Source organism: Phlebotomus papatasi, chromosome 3, assembly GCF_024763615.1.
Source record: "Phlebotomus papatasi isolate M1 chromosome 3, Ppap_2.1, whole genome shotgun sequence".
NCBI lineage: Eukaryota > Metazoa > Arthropoda > Insecta > Diptera > Psychodidae > Phlebotomus > Phlebotomus papatasi.
In genome coordinates, this window is record NC_077224.1 from 33,657,181 (window position 1) to 33,682,942 (window position 25,762).

A 25,762-nucleotide genomic window follows, 5' to 3' on the forward strand; every position below is an offset into this window, starting at 1 on the left:
CCTAGCAGTGGTTTTATGAAGTTGTGATGTTAGAAGGGGAAGTGGAATTTCATGAGAGCTTTCCAAAAAGCCCTCACTTTTTAAATTCTGATAAATAGAACCGGAGTTATGGCCGTTTTAAGAAATTTTTTTGGACCCTTTAGCTCGGGTCAGGGGGGTCGGGTGACTTTAAGTTTGATATTGATGGAAAGCCCTAAGGCCCAGGGTGGGGGGTGGGGGGTCAATGCACCAAGTTGCAATTTTCATACGATATATAACCTTTGCCGAAAACCGCAAGTCGATATCTCTTTTAGTTTAGGAGCTATTAAGCTTCAAAGAGCGGCCGGCTGGGAACGTAACTTAGCCCCCCATATATTCGTGATCACGAAGTGATGAAACACATTTTGGCCAAGTTTGGGGCCGATCGGAGGACATAAAATTTTGTTAGGATTATAGTAGGTGAAATTGTTAAGAATCTCACATAATATCCGTTTTGTGACTTTTTGCCCCAGTCCTCCCTACTATCTGGCCAGAGTTTTTCAATAAATTGTTAGAATATTTAAAATTTTTACCTTAATAAAAGAAATTAAAGTTTTATATTCAAAAATGAGCATAGTGTCTTCAAATTTCGTCGGTTCCGAAGAAGACTATTGTAAGTCCAAAATGTAAACTTTACAGGAAAGAGGTTTAAAGTTTGATAGCTAAAATTTATTTTCATTAATTTCACTGCAATTAGTATACTTTCAGCTTTTGAAACTATTTTATCATACTTACGCATTGAATATCTTCTAGTTAACACTACTTTTAAATTAATTATAGCAAAATTGTGGGCAAAAAGCTCAATAATTGGGCACGCTGATTTTAAGTTTTTTTCTTGTAAGTTTTGCAGGAATATCTTAATCAACATAAAATTTTGTGGGGATATAGATCTAATCTAAGGTTTCTGCATCCAATGATACCATCTTTTTATACTATTGTAAGTAGACTTACAATAGTCTTCTTCGGAACCGACGATTTTCGCGTCACAAAATAGTATACATTCTGGCGTATTTCACAAATGTTTTCATAAATTGGCTCCGAAAAGTAGGCAACTTTGCGTAATTGTACGTACATAATCTCGTCAGGTGCATAATCCCGAAGTGCATAATGCCGGGACTTTATTTATCCAAAAAGCGAATAAAACGATTTTTGTAAAAAATCGAGTTGTTCGACTTATATTCTGAGTCGTCGATTTCAAAATTGTAAATATATTAAAAATAATTTAATAAACCTAACTAATAGAAAGTTCAATTTCCTTACCTTCTGTAGATTTCCTCTTCCGTTCCTTTTTTTATTATTAATTCAAGAATAATTCATGATGCCCTTAAAATAAATCTATTCAACAATAAATCATTAGAAAATAAAACTTTCATTTGTGTTTTCATTTCAAGCATTTAATTTTAAAATTCAGTATACTCCTTTCTTCACATTTCAATTGAAGAAGAAATATTCCAGTACAATTTTTTTTCTTATGGTATCCTTTTTTGAACATAATATATATATATATTTAACATCTTTCTCCTCGAAGGAAAAATATATAAGACGTTGAAATTGGCTAAAATTCAACTGTTTACTACGTTAAAAAATCCAGAAGACTTCTAATTGCAATCTTGTCGTTAATCTCTACAATAAATTCCCCATTGATGAAGATATTGGTGTCCTTGTCCACCATCTTACGCCGCAGAAATGTACTCTGATGCGCTTTGAGCATTAGAATTTCTCTTGTTGTAAAAGATGCCACAAACATTCCATTGGTCACCGTTGAACTTCTCAGTGAATCAATGGCCAGATTGACATTTTCATGCATATGCAGGATGACATACTGGAAATCCAGCAAATTTATGGCCACAGTCTTAATGGTGTTGCTGTAGAGTTGCGTGAGAATAAGATATCTCATCCTATTCTCCTGCACCAAATACGTAAACAAATTGTCCCCCAAATCCATCGCGAGATCAATAGACGTCAGCAAATTGCCATTGCTGCAGTTCCAAATGCTCACATTCTGATCCCCTACTCCAATCACCCTCTGCTCCGAAGCCACAGTCAACGATCGCACGCGATTGTCCACAGAATTAAAATCCCAAATGCTAGCCAAAGTCTCCAAATCCGGCGTCAGTGAATACCGACAGATACCCGTGCGTCTCTTTGTCGATGTCGCCTGCTCATACCATGTCACAATAAAAGACAATGAATCCGGCAGGATTGTATAGCACATATCCTTTGGCATCCTGCAAACAAAGAAAGTTACTAATGCTAAAAAAATTATATCTTATTTTCCCCTTTTCCCAAAGAGCAATGACGAAATTCTGTGGAAATTTCATCTCAAGCAGGTCAAGGTCGAATCAATACCGTACGCCCCAGGTACGTTAACACTTTTAGTTAGAACTCCACGTGAGATGTCTTTCTTTTTGCATCTACAGCATTTTCACTCCTGATTTGACGTCATCGAATAATTAAATGGGAAATCCTGCTTAAAGAATAAATATACCAACAAACAATACTCTCCTCCTTCAAGAAGGTATCGACGCGAAGGGGCTACTAAATTAGGGGCTATTTAATTAAAGTAAAAAGCATTTAAATTAAAAATAGTTCAAAAACATTAAGATTTAGCTTAGCTCTCTTATGTTGGCTTCACTCTTGAGGTTTAGCCCAACCCCTCGAACGTCTCAAAAATCTCAATAAAAAGCAATTTTCCTAATTTTACAAAATGTAATCGATTGTATTTGCCCTTAATATGAAAATCCTAAAAAAATATTCCCTTAGAAGTCTTGTTTGAAAAAGAATTAGAGGAGTTAAGCCATATGCCAAAGCCTAGCCTGAAGCCCGTATTATAAACACCTTGCGCCTAAGCGACTTGATTGTCTTAAAATGTCTTTTGTTGAATCTTATCAGCTTTCCAGAACGCCCAAAAACAATTTGATTTGAATTAATAATAAATTTAGGGGAAAGTGCCCATGCTTGATACCTTTGGAAGCTTTGTAGTGACTAATTTTCTATGTTTCACAATATATATGTGGCACATCGCAACCAAATTTTAAAAACTATGGGAAAGTGGCCAGATTTTAAAATATATTACGGAGTCATGTTTATAGAGAAACATAGGAAAAATTTAGTCATTATACGAAGCTTCCAAAGGTATCAAGCATGGGCACTTTCCCCTATAGAGAATTTTAAAAAGAAAACTCATAGACAAGTTTCAAATAAAATTACAAATGAAAATTGAAGGTACTTTTGATACCTTTTCCTTAGCTAATGGAATAATTTATGAGCATTCCAAACCACTTAATACAAATCAAATTTCAATTAAAAAGGATTTGTGCCGATTTTTGAAACAAAGTTCTTTTGGTCTAAGAACATGTCTTTTGTGGCATTATTCTCAAATTAAAAAGGGGTAGCAAAGCCTTTGCGAAGTACTCGAACTCATGACTTAGATACTATACCTTAAATGTACTTTCGCATAATTTACCGCTTATCGTTTCTCAACCGATTTAAACCGATTCATAAATCACTCAAACGATCCCACAAAATGGCTTTAAAAGTAATAAAATTGATTTTCACACAAAAATTAATTATTGGTTCATAACCGGTTCACAGACGTTTTAAACCGATTTATAAACCACTCAAAACATTGTCCAAAAGACACCTTAGAAGTAATTATATAATTGAATTTCGAATAAAAATTTATTATCGGTTATTAATCAGTTTGTATCAGTTTGTCATGAATTTCAAGATAAGGTAAGAGAAGTATGTATCGACCATGCACCTTATAGCGGCCAGCTTGCAGAAGAGGTCGACCACCAAGATAAAATGAATATTTAAAAATTACTAACTAGGTTTGCGTTTGTTCATATATAGGTAATCTTCTGAATTAAGTTTTTCGTCGACTTTTTAGGAAAATACAGTAGACTCTCTCTCATCTCAATTGGGCATTTGGGGCAAAATGTCATCCGGTTTATCGATAGATTTGGGCGTCAAAGCCTTTGTAAATTCCACAAAAAGCGCTCAATTATAAAGAATCACGATAAAATAGGAAGAACTACAGCGAATTTGAGCGAATTAGCTTCATAATTAAACGTGAAAATTGTCAACAAAATTTCTCGCCCGATTGAAAAAGAGCCGATTGAGTGAGAGTCTACTGTATAGTTATTCATATAATTTATTGACTCAATGTATCGTAGTCTTAATCAAAAAGTAGCCATTTCTCAAATTCTTATGATTATATACTAGAAAATATACTAGAATTTCAGTGACACAACATAAGGAATTAGGGTAAAGGCTCATAATTTTGGACAGTTTGCTTATAAGCATCTATGTTCCAAGCTTGAAGTGCGATATTTTCAATACTAATTGACTTTTTTTGTTACGGTCTTTTAAGAAGGGTTGTTTAAAAACTTGGCAAGCTATTTCTCGTCTTATTTTTAATAAAATTAGTCTTAATACGCTTAAAAATGAATTGATATGTAGAGGTGAATTTGACTCTTATTTTGGACAACTTGGTTATAAATTTGGACAACTTGGCTGTAAATTTGGACAGCCAATCCGCCTCAACAGAATGCCCATTGTTCTTCATTTCATGAACCAATCTTACCAAGTCCTCTTCCTGTTCATGTAAGGGAATCGTAGAATGTCACAAGAAGCCCGGAAACTTTCCATATCATTCATTAAAGTGACTTGACTTCGGTACTCCAAGTACGCGCGGATTCGCTCATTCCCTGGCCTTTCCGGGGGCCTTTCAAGGCATTTCTCGCTACATCTCTTTCGTAGAGATGATTCTCCTTTGTTTCCCCAGGCATTTGTCCAACCTAGTCATCACACAAGCTAAAACTTCACGAAATTTCGTGAGAAAAACACCTGTCTAAAATAAGGAGTATCACCTCACTACTGGTAAATGTCTTAAAAAATTTCCCATTTTTCACTTGAAAAATCCAATTTACAAAGCAAATCTCACTTCAAGTCAAATGTACAAATCACCACTAACGTGAATCAACGCAATATTCAATAAATATTCAATAATATCACACAGAAAAGGCGAAGAAACATTGTTAGTACTTCACCACAGCTAAATAAGACTGAAGTAAACACAAAGTTCTGTCATATTTCTCGTAAGCAATTGCTCACACTGAATTTTCAACAAAGCAATTTCAACTCAAATCATATTGAGAATTTTACGTATTTAGTGTTAAAATCTTCCAAAAAGAACAAATATTTAGATAGAATTCATTATTCATCAAATATTGAAATAAAAATCCATAATTTTAATCAATTTATTTTTAGTGTCCAATTTTATCCTCAAAGTATCCAAAATAAGAAACTGGACAAAATTATGAGCCTTTCCCCTATACCTTATTTAAATGATTTACGAATCTGTCTGAATGAAAAAAATACTACTCAATTATTCTACTTTTAGTATCAGAACACTTTTTAATTGTCTCGCCACGCATAATCAGAATTAATTTGTTAATTGAGAACAAGTACGTTTCGTTCCAAGTACAGATCTCATCGGCCATTTTTCATCGCATTTTGATGTCATTTTCGCGAGCAGTAAAGGTTATGTTTTTGTTGTGAAAAAGAATTTTCTCATGTGAATTTTGCATTTTATCAATGTTAAACATCTTGAAGGATGTCTTAGAAACTGCAATATTCAGAGGAAGAATGGAAAAATGTGCTGGATGCAAGGCTGGATGCCATGACGGCAGGTGAATCCTCTCTAAAACGTCTGTAAAGTATGGAGTGCCCAGAATAACCCTGAATGATAAACTTTCCAGAAGACAATCAAACGGAAAATCACTAGTAAGCTTGTACTAAGTAGAAAAAAAAATAATTTAAGTTTGTGGAGGATCGTGAATCAAACCGAAACTGGGTTTTTTTTCCTCAAGTCTAAGCTCCAGGATTGGATCAAAATATGGTGAAAAATGAGAAGATGCAGAGACACCCTTCACCAAAAATCTCCCTGGAAAGTGGTAAAAACTGGTCCCGATGGTTGGATTCTGATAAGGGGTGGATAACAGAGAGTGTTTTTTCGAGTTCCACGTAATCAATTAGAAAAATATTCAAATTTGTAATATTTATTTTAAAAAGGTTTTATTTTTCGGCCGATACCTGCTCCACTCCCGGCCGATATCTTCTTCATCTGCTTTCATATGGTCCGAACAGTAAAATATAATTTTCATCCAATGAAAAGCTATTCTGATTCATGAAAACATTTCTATAGTCCCCTTATCTAAATACGTCAAAATCATCAAAATAGATGAAATTATGGAACAAAAAACAGAATTTCCTCAAATAATAGTTCCTAGATGGAGATTTATTTTCCCAAAACATATAAAGATTAAAGTTATTTGCAAAAATTTCCATTGATTTTTTAATAAACTCAAAAAAATAGATTTTTCGAGAAAACTCTTGTTTTTTGAGTTCAAAAAACATTTGTTTCGGGATCATCCTTTAAACATCTTTGAGGAATGCTCGAACTCATGAAAAAGAGCAAATTTTGGGGGTATACTGGTTTACTACAGTTTAAATTGATTCATAAATTTAAAAAATCAATTCAGAAATAAATAAAACGCTTAAGAAAATCACATTTGAGAATGTTTTAAAATAAGTAACAAGAACACGGACAAATAAAAAAAGTAAAATCTAGAAAGGTATATCATTTACTTTACCGATGATCGATTGAGTCCATTGCAATCGGTTGGGAAACTTTAAAATTTTTCAAAAAATCCAAATTCATTCAACCAAATCGGTTGAAAAGTAGGCCATCTAAAATAGTTAGACTTTTTAACTTTCGAAAATTCGATATCGAAATGTTTGAAAAGAAAAAAAGACTGTCATAGATAATGTTATATAGATATGGGGGGATCGTCGAAGACCGAAAGTTGTTATCACTTACCGTTTGACCTCTAGTCATGTCACAATTTAAAAAAAAAAGTGGATTATATTACTGCTCTCTCTAGCTCCGAAAGTACGCACGCACTGATGTGACCGCTTTTACTCTACTACGTGACTAAAGGACGCACATTATTCATGCAATTCATTGTTCATCACATGGACGCAAGGAGCGATCTGGTCAAAGAACGAGTACAAAAACAAATAAATTAAATTATCTCGGTTACAGAGCAACCGATAAGATCAACTTCTGGGGCAGAATTATAGGACATTTTGTTCAGTATTTCACCCGTAAATCATCCTTCTGTCAGTTAATCTAAATTATCAATATAATCTCCCAACTTCAGTTCCCGAATTTGCACGCAAACGGAGTTTACTCACGTTAAGAATCTCACCTACAATAACCCGACCTAGGTTTACCTGCCCATTTTTTACTACTATAACCCGCATCTATCCTACTTTTGACCCTAATTTCTTTTTTATGACTTTCTCAAAAATTGAATAAATTTTGAAACTTAAAATTTACCTGCAATTCTAAATAAATAAAATTTGGTAAATGGAAACATTTAGGGGAAGGTTTTGAAGGTTCATATTAAAAAAGGAGTCTAAGATTTAAGATTTTTTACTGAATGCCACACACACCGAATCAATTATATCACTATTATCAGAAAAATCTCTTACTTATTGGGTTCATAATTCTGTCTCACAAAATTCATGGAAATCCTTGGATTTTCCTCTACAGGAAAATGAAAATGTAGCGGCATTTTTTACGAAGGTGCCCTGGTTAACTCAGCTTCGTACCGCTTTTTCCCACCTCTGTAAACCTCATATTCCCCGAAAACATTACATCGGGCACAAAAATTTGGTCATCACTACTTAGATGGAACTTTCATCTACTTGTTTTCACCATTTGTAGGAGGTATCACGCATTAAAATTCAATTTTAAGCTATTTTTCTAACACATGTTTTTGACATTCGGAAAACCATTTTTTCCCTGCATTCTGACAGCCAATTAAGAGCTTGATTAGGTATGATTCTCTCATAATCACACCTAATTTAATCCTCAGATTTTCTGTAACACCTCCAATTGGTCTTACAGAACATATTTCGGACGTAACTGATTTCAAAAATGACATTTCATGTGAAATGTGGGAATTTTCACTTTAAAACAAGGAAAATTGAATGAGAAATACTCAAAATACATCGAAGTGGCAATTAAAGAATCACATCTACCATAAACAGTCTAGTTTCATCACTGCACAAATCACAAAGTAGTAATCACACCTATTGTAATCCTTGTTTTTTTTTCTCTAACGTCTCGAATCTGTCTTACAGAACATTTTTTGAACATCAGTGATTCTTAGAATTACCAGTGATTAATTTAAAGTAAAATGTAAAAAATTCCGCTTGAAAACAAAGCAAATTGGATGAAAAATTCTCAAAACGCACCGCATGGTCAATGAAAGAATCACACCTACCATAAGCAGATTTAGGCTTAATGTTGAAAATTGTTTAATATCCCAATTTTCTTGTGAATTTATTCAGTGATGAATCAAATATCCCGAGCGGCGTGCACAGTGTGACCCAAAACAGTGGGGAATTCTCAAATTCGGTGGTCAGTAATTTTGACAGATGTTTTTACGAAGCTGCAAAATTCAATTTTCCCGAGCTGCAAGGGTGCCAATTTTTATGTATTTTCCTCCACCCACAAAAACGACTCCATTCAAGCAAAAGATTTTTACGGTAAATATTAACCCTGATAAACCCTCTATAACATGGAATAGTTGCTTTTTCGAAAAGACACTTGAAGTGTGCAAAAATGCATAAAATATTACACATCAGAATTACAAGTTTAGGCCCATTTTTTATTTTTGCCTTTTGGACCCAGGAAAAAAGGCCTAGGCTTCCAAGTTGGCAGGAAATGTGAGATGTAGGACTAGCTTTTAGATTATATGTCCATGGATGAAATTCATTTAGTAAATTGGAAAAAAAATCAACTTTTACGAAGCTGCAACATTACGAAGGTGCAAAACCTTCCCCCTATCTCGCATTGCTCTTCAAAGGAAACTATTAAATTTAAATCAAAGAAATTTGCAAGAATAAAAAAAAATCTTGACTTACCCACAAACTCTGTCCAGGGCGATTGATCGAATGATACCTTCGCCATTCTTCAGGTAGTGAACATTGGCATAGGTGGCTGAGTAGTCAGTCTCTTGGCGTGCAATCCTCGGCAGCACCTTTCCCCTCATCTCTATAAAGACACACCCAAAGTTATCCGTGTGAAAGATTCTCTTGCCAATGACAGCCGGAATGTCAATATCCTTATTGTTCCTCCTGACCTCACCGACTTTCGTCCAATTCTGCTGGTTAGTGAGAATGCTGGTAATCTCTGAGCACGTCCAGAAGGACACCACATCCATCTGGAGGATCAACAGGGACGGCCAAAATAGATGAACACCCTGAACATGCCCCAGAGCCTCATCCAAGACTTTCTGCTTTGGCTTCTCTGGTGTCTTGACCGTCTGAACAATCTCCACGGGATCATCATCATCCGTAAGGACAATAACCTCCGCAGATTTGACTGTATCCTTAACCCTGACAGATTTGGCAGATTGTTCCTGTTTGTTCTTTTTGTAGCGTTTCTGAAGTCTCTTAAGAAAATTCCTATCTGTATCACGGACCTTTCCACTCCTCAGGACCCCATTTGGCAGGGAGGAGCGTATGTAGTATGTATAGGTGGGCTTAAAGATCTTCTTATGAATTCTCTTTCGACTCTTCCGCAAACTCTTCCTACTCTTATCCCTTTCCCTCTTCACAGTCTTTTCACTAATACTTTTACACCCTTTGGAAATCACCTCTCCATTGAGTGGCTGATGACTGAGATCGTACACTTTATGCTTCACCTCCGAACTCTCTTCCTCATCCGATGCTGTAATTTGAATATAATTCCGACGATCCTTAATTGTCGTCCCATTTGTTTCTATGATGCTAGGAGAGATATTGGGTGATGAATTGATGGCATCTTTGGCAGTCACAGGACAAACCAGGGCTCCCTGTGTGATCAACTGAGGTGCCTTTTCCAACTCTGTCATCTTTGCTCGATGCTCCTTCCACTTCTTCCTAAAGCACACTCTGAGGGAGCGTCTATTGAGAAAGTCTTCACCCAAATCCACTGCCTTGGTGAATAAGGGCTTTGACGAGATGCCCAAGTAGTTATAAAATTCTTCTTTTCCCGCTGTTGTGGCCTTGGGTGAAGCCGGTACCTGCAAATTATCTTTCTAGCTAAGTTTTAGCTAAAGGTAAGTTGGGAATTTGTTTGTATTTTTTTTCTATAATCTCTGCAATTATCGGGGGTTAATAGGAAGAATTTCAAACTCCAAAATACCTGTAACCCCTGTGACAAGAAAACTTTACGGAGAAAAGGACATGACAGAAATGGGGTGTCGTCAAGTGTTAATGCATCCTAACTTTGCGAAATGCTTCATTCTCGTGAAATAAATCCTATGAAAATTCAGAGAAGTTCATTACTGAATTTTAAGCTGAGATACTGTACAATGTTTACAACCTCAGCCACTGCGGTCCGATCAGGCTGAAATTTGGTAGGAAAACACATATCGAAACCCATATAGGGGAGACCGGGGAGGTTGGGACACTTTTTCATGTTTTGACTTTGAGACACTATTCCAAAAAATCACGATAGTGTATTATACAATTTTATGCGGCCTATAGGATACTTATGGGTATTGACTTTATAAAAAGTACTCGATAGAACTTGGAAAACTGCTGAGTTTTCTTGGAGAAGATAAAACATTTAACTTTACGCTTTGTCCCAAACCTCCCCGATGTGGGGCAGTATGGGACGCAAAAGGGGATGTTTGGGACGCGTTTTTTCTCGCATAATTTGTATTACTGGAACACATTAATTAATTTTAAATACCAGATTAAAAATATTTCTGATAGAAATAAAAATGTTTCATCTTTTATTTACGCTTAGAAATTAATATCAATTTTATTTGTACAGTAGAGTTATTTAATGTCAATGAATTATTTAAAGTATTTTCTTCTTATTTTCCATCCACCTTTCTTTTCTTTTTTTATTCTAAATATTGCAATCATGATTATCAAATTCCTCAGGCGAGTAGATTTTCTTGCAACTTTTAGTTTTGAACTCATTGATGGATTCTTGTTTGATTTTACGACAACTGAATTGTACCTGTTTTCTCATTATTTCTCTGAATTAGCTCTCGCCTTGCCTTTTCTGGAGAACTTGTTCGAGAAATTAAAAAAAAAAATAGTTTCTAACTAGATTGAGCAAAGATAGAATATCCTCTGAGAAGACATTATTAATTCCCAATACTTTGATGGTTTAAATTGTCCTTGTACTTAGAAAAATCTGCCCCACTGGTAAAATTTGCACAAGAGGGAGATTTCCAGTAGAAACTGGGCATTACTCTTCATTTTGACAATAAACAATTGCATACCACCTACGATCTTGTCGAAAATCAACGTCCCATTCATCCCCGGTCAGGTGTCCCAAACATCCCCGTGTGTATAGTTTTGGTATTTAAAACCTTTTTGTAAAAAACAAGAGCGTATAATCTCTGAAACTTTTATAAAAAATATGTTCCCAGATTACACTGCTACCTAATGAGATAAAAAAGTTTTGATCATATATCGCTGATATAAAATACAAAGAGCAAAATTGAGACGTCAAAATATACGATTTTTATCAATTTAAAAAAAAAATTCATAGAATTAAAATAATAAAACTGAGGATAACCATTCTTTTAATCAAGATACATCTTAATATTGCCTACGATACAGTAATGGTTAAATCCCATTTATTTCAAAAATTAATTGAAAAAATCGCCTTATCCCACAGTACTCCTGTCCCATGCCTCCCCGGTCTCCCCTAGATCATTAAATGGTAACCATTTAAAATCAATTTTTATAGGCGTCTGACCGTATCTCCGTGATGAAAATGCTTCAGGAGAGAGATCAGTAAGAGAATAATCATGCGGTTTTCTGTTTTTGTTCTGTTTCTGGGAACTCAATGGGTGAAGTGGTAGAGCACTCGCTCTATGATGGAAATGTCCCAGATTCGAAGACCATTTAGGTCACAAGGAATTTTCCTGGCGTATTCGAATTGAATTCAATCAGCTTCATTGCACTTGATTCCACGGGCATGGAACTGACAACCTCATCCAGTACAAGAAAAAAAATAATAATGCATGTCTAGAAACTCCCTTGCGGGAAGGCCTTGTTCCTCCATGGAATGTTGTGCCAGCATTAGGGGAGACTGGGGCAAAAAGTCACAAAACGGATATTTTACTTTTTTACAAGCTACTCGAGCGCTTCAAAAATTTCTACAACTTTCTGAAAGTAATATTCCTCTATTTTGTAATGAAATACGTATATCGAGCCAATTTCTAAAAGATAATTTTGTGACCATTCTCAAAAATGCTGGGGCAAATAGTACCAGACATGGGGTATTATCATATTTTGATTCGCTTCATTACGGGCTTCTGTAAATTTGAAAAATACCTAAAGGACATATTTTCATAGATGATGAATAATTTTATTTCTCCCTCTGCAAACTAGTGCTTAGGGAGAATTTTCATAGAAAATTTATTCATTTACACTTTTGTAAAACACCGTTTTCTCTGCGAGAAAAGTGAGAAAACGAGAAAAGCGCTTTTCAAGCTATTTTAGAAAAAAACACACAAAAGACTGCAAATCGTTTGACCAATGCAAACAACAAGCGGCGAGACATGATAATGACGTTTCTTTTCGCCGTGAGACATCAGAAATTGCTACGCTTTTTTGTTACTTTTTGCTCCATACCTTTTGTTACATTTTACCCCAAGAGGCCATTTTTAATTAAAGGATTTCTGGAGAAAAGAACTTTTGTGAAATTCTAAAACAGATAGCGGATTCGTATTAAAAAAATCCAAATTATTTAGAAAATATTCACCAGTGCATCAATTTTGGAAAATAAGTAGGTAATAATTGTTATCTTCTGCAAGGCAAATATTTCAAAAATAGGGCTAAAAATTTCGATATTTTTAATTTTCTAAATTCCTTGTTGGAATTCTAAGAAACTTACGACATTGAAGAAGGTCTATGGAGATTATCTACAGAAAAAAAATTTGAGCCGCTATCTTTTTTACCTCGGAAGATATTGAATTTTGAATTTTTCGATTTGTGACTTTTTGCCCCAGTCTCCCCTATTATTATTATAATTTTCTGTTTTAAGAAAAGTTGAGAGTTTAAAATTTATTTTTTTTTCAATATGGATCGAACCCAAATTTTAGTACCTTTGTTATAGCACATCCTTAGATATTTTGGGCAAAAATTCTTTGTTTGGCAGTTCAAGAATAAATCTTAAATGTTTCCACAGGGGGTCTATCACCGTTTCCCAGAGTGTACCAATATTTTCGAGATCGAAACCAGTGATAAGGCCAGATAAGCTTATGGTAGCTGAGATTCTTTACAGGTGACCTCGAAATGCGTGCAACTCGGGGTGCTTGCAACTCGGAATGCGTGAAAATTCGATTGTGAATTGAATTTTGGGGGTAAAGAATCGCGTCGAGCCAATTTTATCCATTTCGGTGGCCGATAACCGTTTGCTCGACGCAATTCTTTACCCTCAAAAATCAACTCACATTCGAATTTTGAAGCATTCCGAGTTGCACACACTCCGAGGTCACATGTAACGAATCTCAGTTACCATTAGCTTATCTGGGGTTATCACTGATCATTTTCTATTTTAAATAGTCTTAGTGCAGAAGGTCAAGGAAAGAGAAAAAAGCTCATTAAAATTGGTTAATAAGCATTAGAGATAAAGTCCGGTCCATTTGGATACAGCTTACTATATCCAAATATAGGTCAGGGTACAGTGGATTGCAGTAGGGACGGATGGGACCCATCGCTAGAAAGATTTCGATCTCAGATACATTATATATAGTAAAATTTCATAGAAATCGCTTTATAAACACCGAAAATATGGTCCAGTCAAGACATTTTCGATTATAGCTCAGGTCAGTGAACATCGAGGGAAGACTGCGACTCACCGTCGGAAAGGTATCGACCTCAGCTACAACATATTAAAATTCAAAGAAAAAAAGCATGGTCTAGTTTTCGAAATATTCAAAATCGAAATGTCGAAAAACGATTGTTCGATTAATCAGAACTTCAATTGAATCGGATATAGTTGGGGTGTCGGTAGGGTTGTAGTATTCTACGAAAGCTGTCCAAAACACCAAAATTTTTCAAATTCTGACAATTAGGACCGGAGCTTAACCGGAGATTAACTTTTTTTAATCGAACGCTCTTAGGCCTAACTAAACATACTAAAATTTGAGATCGATCGATGAAATAGAGGCTGAGTTATTGAAAAAACAATTTTTGGTGGTGTTTCAAAATGGCGAAAAGGGGTGGAGGGTGAGGGTGGGTCTGACATCACCACCTTTACCAAAACATTTATCCTTTACCAAAAACCGCTTGTCGATATCTCCTTCCGTTCTCTCTCCAGAAGCTTTTGTACTCCGTACGGGACGGGAGGGACCGTCCACGAAAATCGATTTTTATTTTTAGCGAAAATGATTTTCATGATCCATGAGATTTTGGATTTCACCTGTGACCACAAAAGCTGAGATGGTAAAGAATCTCAGCTATAAAATACACGTTTTGACGGTAAAAAAAAGCGGTAAAGCGGTAAACGGTAAAAATAAGTTTGTTCTGGTAGTGTTTTGACCATTGACGTACATATGTTTCATTTGACGTTTATTCGGTTTCAACGATTCTTGCACGCCTCTGATTTAGTCATTGCGAACCATCGGATCGTACGAAGCATGGGCACTTCCCTCTACTATGTCCATATTGAAGGAAATTACCTTCGTTTGTGTAGGAAAAACTGTCGAATACTTATGTACATAAATTTCTCTAGTGTGTAGAAGCCATAAGATGTAGAGATCCCTGGTTTGAGACACGGATCAGTCTAAGTCGCTGTGTCTAAATGATTGAGCGATGTAATTTTCGGCTATATATTTACCAGCTATATTATTCCCGGCTGAACGGATCAAGCTCTGTAATTAACAATCGCAACGAAATTTGGTTGCGGACGAGGTATTCCATCAAAAGATGGCGAACCCGGGCAACCCATTATAGACTACAAAACTCTTCCAATACGAGAATGATTCAAAACTGACGAATATATCGCTCCTTGGAAATTACAAGGGGTCAACTCACTTTTTTGCGATTTTGAGATTCTAATGCACTTTTAGAAAGACTATTTAATAAATTTTTAGATGATATAAGTCATTAAATTTTGTTATTAGAGAAGTTTTTCAAAATTTTAAGCTTTTTGATTACTTGCATAATTTTGTCTGAAGTAAAGGGGCACTAAATATATTCATCGTTCAAATTTTTGTGAAACAGGGGACTAATTCAAGCAAGTTGATCCCCAAGAAGCTAACTCAACATAAAAAAAAACACATTTTGAAAGGTAAAAATATAAAAGTTTCGATGTTTATATTAGTGCTCATACAAATAGAAAAGAAATAAATTGTTTTTGTTCAGTTATTAAATTGAGATACTTATTTACACAAAGGTGAATCTTTCATGCTGTCTCCTGAAAAATGGCCGAAATTTAGTTGGTCCCTTGTAATTTCCAAGGATCGATATAAACTTAAAAATTCACTATAACCGTTCCTTCTCAAGATCAATCAGTAATCAGCTCTTTAACTAAATGTTTGAATTTGGTTAATTCAAGCCCTAGTTAAGGCTTTCCCGGTCAGACGGGTTTCTTAATTTAATTTCGAATCTACAAATTTCGAGCATTCCGCAAAGCTGAAAAGGCTTTGTCGTCCCATTTGAAAAAAAAACTTACTTTCAGAGACGTTCCTAAATTAATATATTATTTAAAATACTTTAAGAATAAGAATAATAAAAATAAAATATCCCTAATACAAAATATTCAAACGAAAAAAAATTGATAAAATGTATCAGAAAATTATTTTTAAATATTTTGAAAAACTGAAAATTAATTCTTACAACACAAAATAAAAAATAAGTATTAAAAAAATGATAATTTCCCACAAAATTTTTACTGAATAATATGGACTTAAAATTTGTACGCATAATTTTTGACCCAGTCTTTAGGTCTACGTGATAAGCAATATGCAATGTGATTATGCGACCCCTAGCTTAATCCTAACTTTGAATCAAATATAAAAGGTTCCTGGGTAACTCTTGGAATCGTGGGGGCGCTTCCCGGGGACAGCCCCATAAATACAAGTGATGCAAGCCTTCAAACAAACCTGAAATATCCGGTAGGGCGTCTTTTTCCCATAATCTCGTCTCAGCATATTGTTAGGCCTGTCGCTCTGCACAGTCCAGCACTCCACGGGAGACTTTCCTGTGCTCTCTCCATTTTCTAGGCCATTTGGCGAAGGACTCAGCAAGGACCCTGTCTCCTCTTCATTTTCACTCGAACTCGAGATTTCAATGACATTCCAGCCGGTTTTATGCACAGGACTCTTCTTTGGTGGGCCCGGAGGTCTCCAGTCATGTTCTACGCGTCCTAAAAGTAACCCAAAAGCAAGGATTCATGAGTAAATGTCAGGATTTAAGGATCACAAAAACTTGCCATTTTCTGTATCCCTAAGATCACCAAGTCCATTTATATTGTGTTCCACTGGGAAACTCTCTTCTCCCTTTATCATTTTCACGGTTTATACACTTTCTTGGAATACTTTTTGTACACACTATCTGTAGGAGTTTTATTCACAAGAAAAAAAACACCACTCAAATCCTTCCCGGATAAAAACTATTTTGCTCATAAATGCCACCAGCGCATTCTAGCGACAACTTCTGTTGTAGAAAGAACTCACTAGCGCGCCTAAGCGGAATTTTGCTGAAAGTGCCGCTCTTTAGCAAAAGAAAAACAAATATTTGCATGTCTATTTGCACGGGTTTTTATCAGTGAATAAATAGTAAAAACATTACTCAAGTGAACAGAAAATAGAATAGTATTATTTTCGATTAAAATATTGCAGTGTAAGAGAAGATAAGGTGACTTTTTTCTTCTGCATGGGAAACGTCATCCACGGGGTATTACAGGCAGTGCCAAAAATATGCGAACGCAATTTTATATTTTACATTTTGATTCAATATCTTTATTTTTTTTATAAAAAAAAATTAATAATTTCTAAATTGTCAGTCTATCCAAGAATTTTAATGAAATATTATGATTAGCAGAAGAAAGTATAAGGTAAAGTATCCTATGTCGACCACTTAAGGCGATCTTTTGAGAAAAACTTATGAAAAAACAGTTATAATTTGTCTTTTTTGATAGGGGTTTTATCTAAAATTATAGAATAGATCCTTATCTATCTTATGGTGAACTTCATTTAGATATAATATAATTTTAAATTTAAAAAAAATTAAACTGTTTTAAAAATGCGATGTGTTCCTCTGCTCGACCACTCTGATATCAGAGTGCCTTTACTCGACCACCTGGGGTTCCTACTCGACCACCCATTTTTTCTAAGAAATTAAATAAAACACAAAACTATAAAGTCATGCATTTAACTTGGCTTTCTAACACTTCATGAATAACGCTTAAAATTAAGTCAATCATTAATATAAAATAGGAAAATTCAGTTTTATGAATTTATTTAAAAGTAGTAAAACATTTAACTGAAAAAGCTCCACTTCCTATGATTCGTCGACAGGTCGAATTGAGGAACATTATATTTGAAATGCACTTTCAATTTTAAGACCTTAAATTTAATGTTTAACTTAATCGTGGAACTAAAATTTTTGCACAGAATAAAGATAAAGTCCTCAACTTGCGATTAGACTCAAAATTTGAATTCTCAAGTTATCTGTAAGGATAATAATTGAAATAATTCCTTAAGAAAACAGTTAAGAATATCAATAAGAATGCCTTAAATTGAAGAAAAATTGCGAATTTTTATTAAAGAAATATTTTTAACGCTTCGTTTAAGTGCTTTTCTCAGTGTTCTATGGTCAATTTCTATGATATTTTCACTGATTTGTATTAATTATGAAATAACTGACCCTATGATGTTAAACTTATTTGCCAAATATTATTACAAATGTAAATAATTTGAATAAATATTTCGCCTGGTCGACCTGAGGAACCTAGGGTGGTCGAATAGAGAGGCGGTCGAATAGAGGATACTTTACCTTAACTTAAGAATGTAAAATTAGAAAAATTAAAATATCAACTGAAATATTTATCTCTTAAATTAAGAGATCAAAGAGCAATGGTTGAAAGAAGTAGCTCACCTAAAATAAAATAATGATTTTTCACATATTTTTAATTAATAAATACAAATACATAATTGTATGCAAGAAAACTTAAGAATTCAACGAAAAATAGTCACACTATTTCTAAAATTTTAAAAGTGTATGATTTTTTTGTGATTATTGCGTACACGGTAAAAACTTTTAGACACTGACCAAAATATTGGAACAAGTTTTCCTTGGAACAATTTTTTTTTGAAATCGATTTGCATCTAGAAAAGAATTTTTTTTGTTCCAAAAAGTTTTCTTTATAGTTTTGTTATGAAATGCAGTTACAATTTTGTTAGAGTTTTCCTTTGGAACCGTTTTGATACAGTGGAATGTCTACAAATTCGAGTTGAATTCGTTTTATACAAATTCGTTCCTGAAAGTTGGAATATAATTTGTTGCACTCGGCTGTTTTATTCCCACTCTCAGGAACAAATTGGTCCATTTTTTTTATAACAATATCATTCCTACATCTGTAACATATTTGTTCGAAAAATTTTCGGTGTCCCCGTAGACGAGCTAATTTGTGGAACGAAATTGTTACTCATATGGGGAATCTTTTTGTTCTCATTGTCGGGAACAAATCCGTGTAAGTGATTTCGTCTTACAGTTAAGGCCTATACTTCAGTCGCGATGGATTTCGGTGGCAAAAGTTCATAAGGAACATCAAATAAAAATCAACTTAAGAGTGTTTTATACAGACGCGTGCATGACGAAATCATATGCGATTGCTGGCAGCAGGAGAGGAAGGGAATCTCGAATTAAAAAAGTGAAACCATGTAGCACGAAACGTCGCTTCGGTGACGGTTGACTGAGTGTGAGAGGAGGGATACGATTTTATACTAGACGAGCTTTTTTTTGGAACAAATTCGTTACTAATATTGGATATCTTTTTGTTTCTCCTAGAAGATACAAATTTATTCCAAAAATTTTCGGTGTCCATGGACGAGCTAATTTTTGGAACAAATATGTGCCGAAAGTTTTTACCGTGTAGTGTTTGTCAATTAGATTTCTTTTGAATCATAGTTTTTTTTTACTTCTTGAACCCCACGGAGGGAGCAGTATATAATCCCTCGAATTTTTCACCCCCAAAATTTCCACCTTCCACCCCTCAAAATTTCCACCTTCCACCCCCCGGAGACCACTTTTGTCAACAAATTTTCACGTATCAGACGAGTTCTGAGAAATGTCGTCACGCTGTTTGTCCGACTGTCGCCAGCTCTAGAGGCCAAACGGTAAGAGATAGCGACTTGGGACATTCGGGGGACCCCCCATAAATCGACTCAAGGATCGTTAACATGCCCTTTATTTTTCCCCCACCCCTCCCCTTCCCCACCAAAACCATATTTTTGGGATTTCTCTAAAACGCGTCGTGTGATTTTTTTCTTTTTTGTATATGTTTTACAGATTACTCAGGCGGATATTTGACCTCGTGTGAAAATACTGTTGAATCATTCCTAATAATAGTTTTTCAAGGTCAAAGGTTAAAAAGACACTAGAGAGTGCATTTATCAAGCGAATGGGGTCATGTTTGGGGTCGTTGGAAAGGTCTTGGAATTTCCGACAAAACTGAACCGGTTCCAATCGGTTTTGAACCGGTATTGGACCAGTTCATATTTTAATTAATTAATTAATTAATCATTAAGCGCATTTATCAAGCGAATGGGGTCATGTTTGGCCTCGTTTGTTAAGTTATTTTGCGTTGCTCACGTTTATTTCCAAAGAAAATTAAAAGCTAAAAGAGAGCTTTGTTTTAGTTCTTGTTGTTCATTTGGCTTAAGTATATTAACAGTAATTTTATGAAAGAATCCTCTTATAGTTTTTTTTTTACATTTACTTTATCCGAAACACCCTGTTGGTCTAATTATTTTTAGCTCGTCACCTCACATTGAGTACTGATAACAGCAATATAAATTTGGAGATCAAACACGGAGAAATTTTCCCAGTCAATTCTCTTCTATTGGAGGAGTTAACAGACAACAAATAATTCTTTACGTATTTGGAAAGTGTGAATATGGCGCTAAAATGGGGAATTGTGACTACAGGATTCATTGCACACGATTTCGTAAATGCTCTGTCCAGTCTTCCGGCAAATGAGCATGAAGTTGTGGCAGTTGCAGCGCGAAATAAGAACAAAGCTGAAGAATTTGCAGCTACTCACGGGATTCCGAGGGCATATGAAGGTTACGAATCAATTGCAAAAGATCCAGAAGTTGGTAAGAATTTGCAATAATCCTCATGATTCCCAAAGACTGATGGCCCTTGGGTGAATATTTCTAGAGGTCGTCTATGTGGCTGCCCTCAATCCCAATCACTATGAAATTTCTAAGCAAATGCTTGAGCATGGGAAGCATGTTCTTTGTGAGAAACCTTTGTGTATGAACGAGAAGGAAGCCAGAAAATTGATAACTTTTGCGGAATCCAAAAAGCTCTTCCTAATGGAAGCCATCTGGTCGCGATTCTTCCCCAGCTACCGATACCTCAAGCGTCAGATTGAATCTGGAGCTCTGGGGGATATCAAAGAAGTTAATGTAACATTTGGCTTCCATCTGGACAGCGATAGGGTTCAGAAAAGAGCACTGGGAGGAGGAACAATTCTTGATCTTGGAGTGTACACCATTCAAGTAAGCCAATGGGCTTTCAGGGAACCTCCGAAAGAGATCAAGGCTACAGGAAAGCTAAACGACGATGGAGTGGATATAGAGACGAAAAGCGAACTAATTTACAGCACTGGAGTGGCCAAGATTCAAACCAGTGCCACTAAGAAACTCAAAAATGAGGCAGTTATTATTGGAACAAAGGGACAAATCACGGTAAGTCCTTTCAATATTTCCACTACTATTGGAATAATTCAATCATTTATAGATTTTAGATTGGGCTCAGACTTTGCTAAAGATATTTTTCGGTTTTTCGATAACGAAATGTTAATCGTAGTATTATAGCTATTATAGATTCTGTCCGAGCGGTGACAGCTAGAGTTTCTCCGACGAAAAACATTAAAAAAAAATCGGTTTCAAAAATCAGAGAAAAGATATTTTTACTTTGCCGAAACTTCTATACTTTGCCTGAAAATTTAGAAAGAATAGAAAGCAATTTACCTTTTAGCCGAGACACTTTTCAAGAATCAAACTCCAACTGCGAAAACACTGAATAGTTTCAGTAAGTTAAGCGGTACTGTGCAATCTTACTGACTCAAAAAACATAGGTTCGAAATTACTTTCCATATTCTGCAGCCACGATTATGGTCGCTGGACTTCCCGGTTACTTTTGGTCCGGTGACCTTTAAATTTAAGACGAAGGGGGACGGCTACAGCGATTAAAACAGTACCTTCAGTGAGGCACTTCATCATTTTGCCAATCCCCCATTCGTCGATTTGTTACCCAGCAGTGCTGGATGACCCCTAATCTTTGTCCTCCTGGGGCTAATAATGGTCTTACAGTACTCCAGTCGCTTAGTAAAATACTACTAAGTAATCGAATAAATAATAAAATAAATAAATAATTAAAAAATATATAAACAATTAAATAAATAAATAGTAAATTATTAAGAAATAAGAGTGTATATGGCTCTATTCACACATGTGACTGTGGCATGCAACAATTAAATTCCTCTCAAAAAAGTAGGAAGACAGTTAACATGTATAAAAACAGTACATAGTTGTACACAGTACACATGTATAAAAACACAACTGGAGATGATCTTGGAGGTGTTATTGAGGACTAATCGTCCCGAGGTCTTGATCGTCCATCATAATCCATGAATTCGTAATACGTAAGGGCCTTGACAGACCTGAGGATTAGCCGAAAGACGGCTTAGCGTTACCCGTCAAATCATTGCTCTACCTGCCGATTTTACTCGGAGGTTTTTTTGAATTTTAACGGTATATTCTAGTACATTCAGAGAAAATCTGCAGATTCTCGGCAGAATTTCTCCCTAGAAAATCTGCATAACCTCCATTACTTCACAAAAATATTGTTGATTTATGAAGAAACTGTAGAAGTTATAAAGAAAATTGTATGCTCTGCTTAACAAGCATTACCGAGTACACGTTTTAGATAAGTAAAAAAACTGCGAGCAAAAATACTAATTTCTTAAAAATCGCCAATCGAATGATACAAAAACAAGAAATTTTGGTCGACACTCTGTTTAAAGTTTTCACTTCACTTTTCTCTACTTGTAACACGGCGTCGCAGAATTCTTTATTTTATATAAACACCGTGATATCACTAAGAATAACTCTATAGAATTTTGCAAACTTCAGTGAAAAATTTTTCCATCTCTTCTGACACATCTTGTCTGGAAAGTCTGGAATGTAGAAAAAATCTACAGAATATCTACAGAAATTCGTCAGAGATTCGTCAGAAAATCTGCCGAAATATTCTGACGAATTTTGTCCCAAGCCCAAATAAAATTCGTAAGAATATCTACAGAATTTATCTGCAGATATTCTGTAGAGGTGTAGATTTTCTCTACAGAAATCTTAAAGATATCTGCAGATATTATTTGACGGGTATTATATTCGAAATACTGGTTAGTCATTATTTCCATCATTTTCAACTAAGTCGTCTCTCGGCTTAAGTCATAAGTGTGTCTAGGGCATAACTATGGAATTACGAAGGGCAATCAATGACATGGCATGCGCCACTCGTTTCGCAGCTATCCCAATCCCAAGATGCTGGAGCGATTGCATTGTTGTTGACGGGATTGTTCCTCTTGTGCCAACAACAATAGGTAGCACCCCCCCCCCCCCGGGGGCCACTCCGAACCTTTGGGCTAAGATAAGATAAGATTTTGCCAGGGGTCAGTTCTCCATTTCAGATATTCCGATGCATCCAAGCCACCAATTGGGCCCCTTATGCTTCCCCACTCCTATTCTATCTTATCCCCCGATACGGGTAGCCGCTCTATATCACAGCTCTGTGAGCAGTCAGTGCCGTTACTATATCACAGCATCCCTTCTCGGTGTGTGTTTGGGATCAGTGACAGCGAATATTTGTATCGACTGAAGTACCGCTTTCATGTCGAAACTCGTTTTTGTACCAGCCTCTATTGTTTAGGCGGTTCACTTTTTTGTCAATATGCACCATTGACATTACTATTCATTCATTCACTGGACGAATTTAAAGCCGATATGGCATGAGAAATCTTTTTCTGCTGCTGCTCAGCTTTGAACCCCAGACCTCGCAGTCATAGAGCTACTACTCTATCCACTGACCCACTCGAGGCCCCAACCTAACATCGGCTAACATGGGCACCAAATGTTTGTATTTTTCTATCTTATCGATCCGTCCGTCAGCGAGTCCCGTCCCGTCCTCGTGGCGGACTGTAATGTCGAGTCGACCACTCGGAGCCCTCCCCGATTTTGTATAATCAGGTCGGGTCTGAGACGGGCCCCCGACGGTAAATCGATTGGTGTTTCTTTTATTATCACAGCCTCTGGATCAGTTCGGGCAATTTCGGAGACGACAAAATCCCGAATCTTGTCATGGCGATGAATTCGTCTTCTTTTTGTGTAGGTACACATTCCAAGGATGTGACCCAATGTCTCCAGCATCGAGCCGCATCTTCTGTAGTTCACATTGGGCTGTGGGCGAAATCTGTTTAATGCCACACGATTCCCCAATGTATTTGAGCACATTCTTAAGGCTGTAAGAAAGCCGCTCGGCTTCAGCAGCTCCCGCCGGAAGAGCCAGCTGTTGCCGAGCGAGCTCTCCGTGAAGGCGGCTGTGGCAGACCCCTGAGACTTGCTATTCTTCCATTGAGTTAGCATTTTTCGCTTTGAATTTTCTTTAAAGGCCTCTAAGTCCTGAGCCGAGGAAATAGGCCAATTAATGCGCTCAGAGTTGGCTATTTTTCGTAGTCTTGCTTCCAGGCCCCCCTCCATTACCAAACCTCGCATTACGGGGTCATCCGCCTGGAGAAACCTCAAGCCCGCCTTCAGAGTGGCCGATATAACAACAACCTCAAGTTGTGTTACACCGAGACCCCCATCCCTCTTACTACAGTATAGAAGACCGTCTACCACGCTTATCGGCTTATCGGCAGGTGTAAAATTTCTTTAATGGCTATCCTTATAGTGCAGTGCCATCAAGTCGTTGTAGTGTCGTCTTAGAAGGAGCGGTCAGAGTGAGTCGATATAAATAGTGTGGAATTATGTATTGTATACTTTAATTAGGTTGAGCTTTTGGTGTGGCTTTAAAGGGAGTTTTTTCACTCTTTGCAAACACTCTTTTAACTCTTCCTGCATTCCTGCTAACTTGATACCATCCCAAGGCGACACTTGCATTCCCAGGTATTTCAAAGAGGATCCTGGGTCCGTGTATGGGATAGTTTTCCCGGATTGAAGTGAAATATCGGGGTCCTTCAAATACCAGGTTAGCAATAGACTCTGGCTTATTCATTCACTCTTCGTCGGGGTGATATAAAATAATTTGTATGTGAAATTTTAAAATTTGTCATCACTGTTCACGTTTTGAACGTTTTTGTTAATACAAATGTGCTCTAGATGCATTTCATTATAGGTTTCAAAAGAGTCACAATATGGTGAAGAATTACAGAAGACTGCAAGTACACGTTGACAAAAATGCACGATAAATCAAATTTTTTGAACTTGTGAAAAATTAAAGGAGAGTTGCAGATGTGCATCTTACAAAATTGGAAAATAGACCCTCTGTTGTATAGGATCATTGCTTGAAAAACTGTAAACCAGAACGCTAAAAATTCAGGGCAAATATTGATTCGGTCAGGATTCACATTTATAAAACTCTCTTGCGCTTCTTCCTTAATTTAAAAAAAAAAATGGTATTTCAGACGGTTTGACGTATTTAATGATGCACAATAAAAAATGAAAATGTTTTTTTCTAGCACTTGCTGTTCTCAAGTGTTTCCACAAAAAATCGGCTTTACTTTGTGTTGGTTCCTTCATGACTGCTTTGGTGGTTAACACGACAGACTGGGGAAAATAATCGAGACAGGAACCAACACAAAGAAATATCGGTAATGCAGATGCACTTGAAGAAGATGCCTGGAAGATGTCCCTAAAAAAGAACTATATTAATGTTGATTAGGTCACATTAGGAATCTTAATTACCACAAACTATCCTTACTTATCACTGAATTTTTGTGTTAAAATCGTTAAAAAAAAATTTCATCTTGCAGCTGAATGACACATTCTGGTGTCCAATTTCCCTAACGGACATTGATGGAACTGTAAAGACTTGGCCTCTGCCAAACGGTAAGGATCCCCATTTCAACTTCCTCAATAGCTGTGGGCTCCGTTACGAAGCCGAAGAGGTCAGACAGTGTATCAGGGCTGGACTTTTGCAGAGTGAACATGTTTCGCACAACGATAGCCTCGTCATTGCGAAAATTGAAGATGAAATTCGCCAACAGATTGGTGTGAAATACGATGCAGATGAACAGTAAATTGATCAAATACTCTTTGAGAGAAGGAAAAATGGTGCTGAATTGGATTATTTTGAAGTGCTTTTGAATAAAATAAACGAGTTTCCATTTCAATCTCTTGTGATCTATATTTTT

General features: G+C 36.0%; 4 protein-coding genes across 7 annotated transcripts in view; 1 reads left to right on the top strand and 3 right to left on the bottom strand.

Moving 5' to 3' along the window:
- LOC129805353 (uncharacterized) overlaps window positions 1-25,762 on the bottom strand; it is a 173,711-nt gene that overhangs the window by 122,950 nt on the left and 24,999 nt on the right. The gene's annotated exons all lie outside the window — the stretch shown is intronic.
- The window catches only part of LOC129805348 (venom dipeptidyl peptidase 4), a 153,720-nt gene that overhangs the window by 61,114 nt on the left and 66,844 nt on the right, over window positions 1-25,762 (bottom strand). The gene's annotated exons all lie outside the window — the stretch shown is intronic.
- LOC129805350 (uncharacterized) lies at window positions 1,397-16,779 on the bottom strand. The gene is made up of 4 exons (XM_055853219.1): window positions 16,550-16,779; window positions 16,221-16,483; window positions 9,022-10,163; window positions 1,397-2,246 (listed from the first exon to the last, which is right to left on the bottom strand). Exons 1-4 carry the CDS (start codon window positions 16,623-16,625, stop codon window positions 1,592-1,594), a joined length of 2,136 nt encoding a protein of 711 aa, XP_055709194.1. The 5' UTR covers window positions 16,626-16,779; the 3' UTR covers window positions 1,397-1,591.
- On the top strand, window positions 16,755-25,741 carry LOC129805361 (trans-1,2-dihydrobenzene-1,2-diol dehydrogenase-like). Of its 4 annotated transcripts, XM_055853235.1 has the most exons (5): window positions 16,788-16,974; window positions 19,285-19,457; window positions 20,097-20,438; window positions 20,503-21,035; window positions 25,382-25,741. In XM_055853235.1, exons 3-5 carry the CDS (start codon window positions 20,237-20,239, stop codon window positions 25,646-25,648), a joined length of 1,002 nt encoding a protein of 333 aa, XP_055709210.1. In that variant the 5' UTR covers window positions 16,788-16,974; window positions 19,285-19,457; window positions 20,097-20,236; the 3' UTR covers window positions 25,649-25,741. The 4 variants fall into 4 exon arrangements, with proteins under 4 accessions (XP_055709213.1, XP_055709210.1, XP_055709209.1 ...); XM_055853238.1 differs by lacking the exon at window positions 19,285-19,457 and having other exon boundaries at window positions 16,755-16,974; XM_055853234.1 differs by lacking the exon at window positions 19,285-19,457 and having other exon boundaries at window positions 16,788-17,013.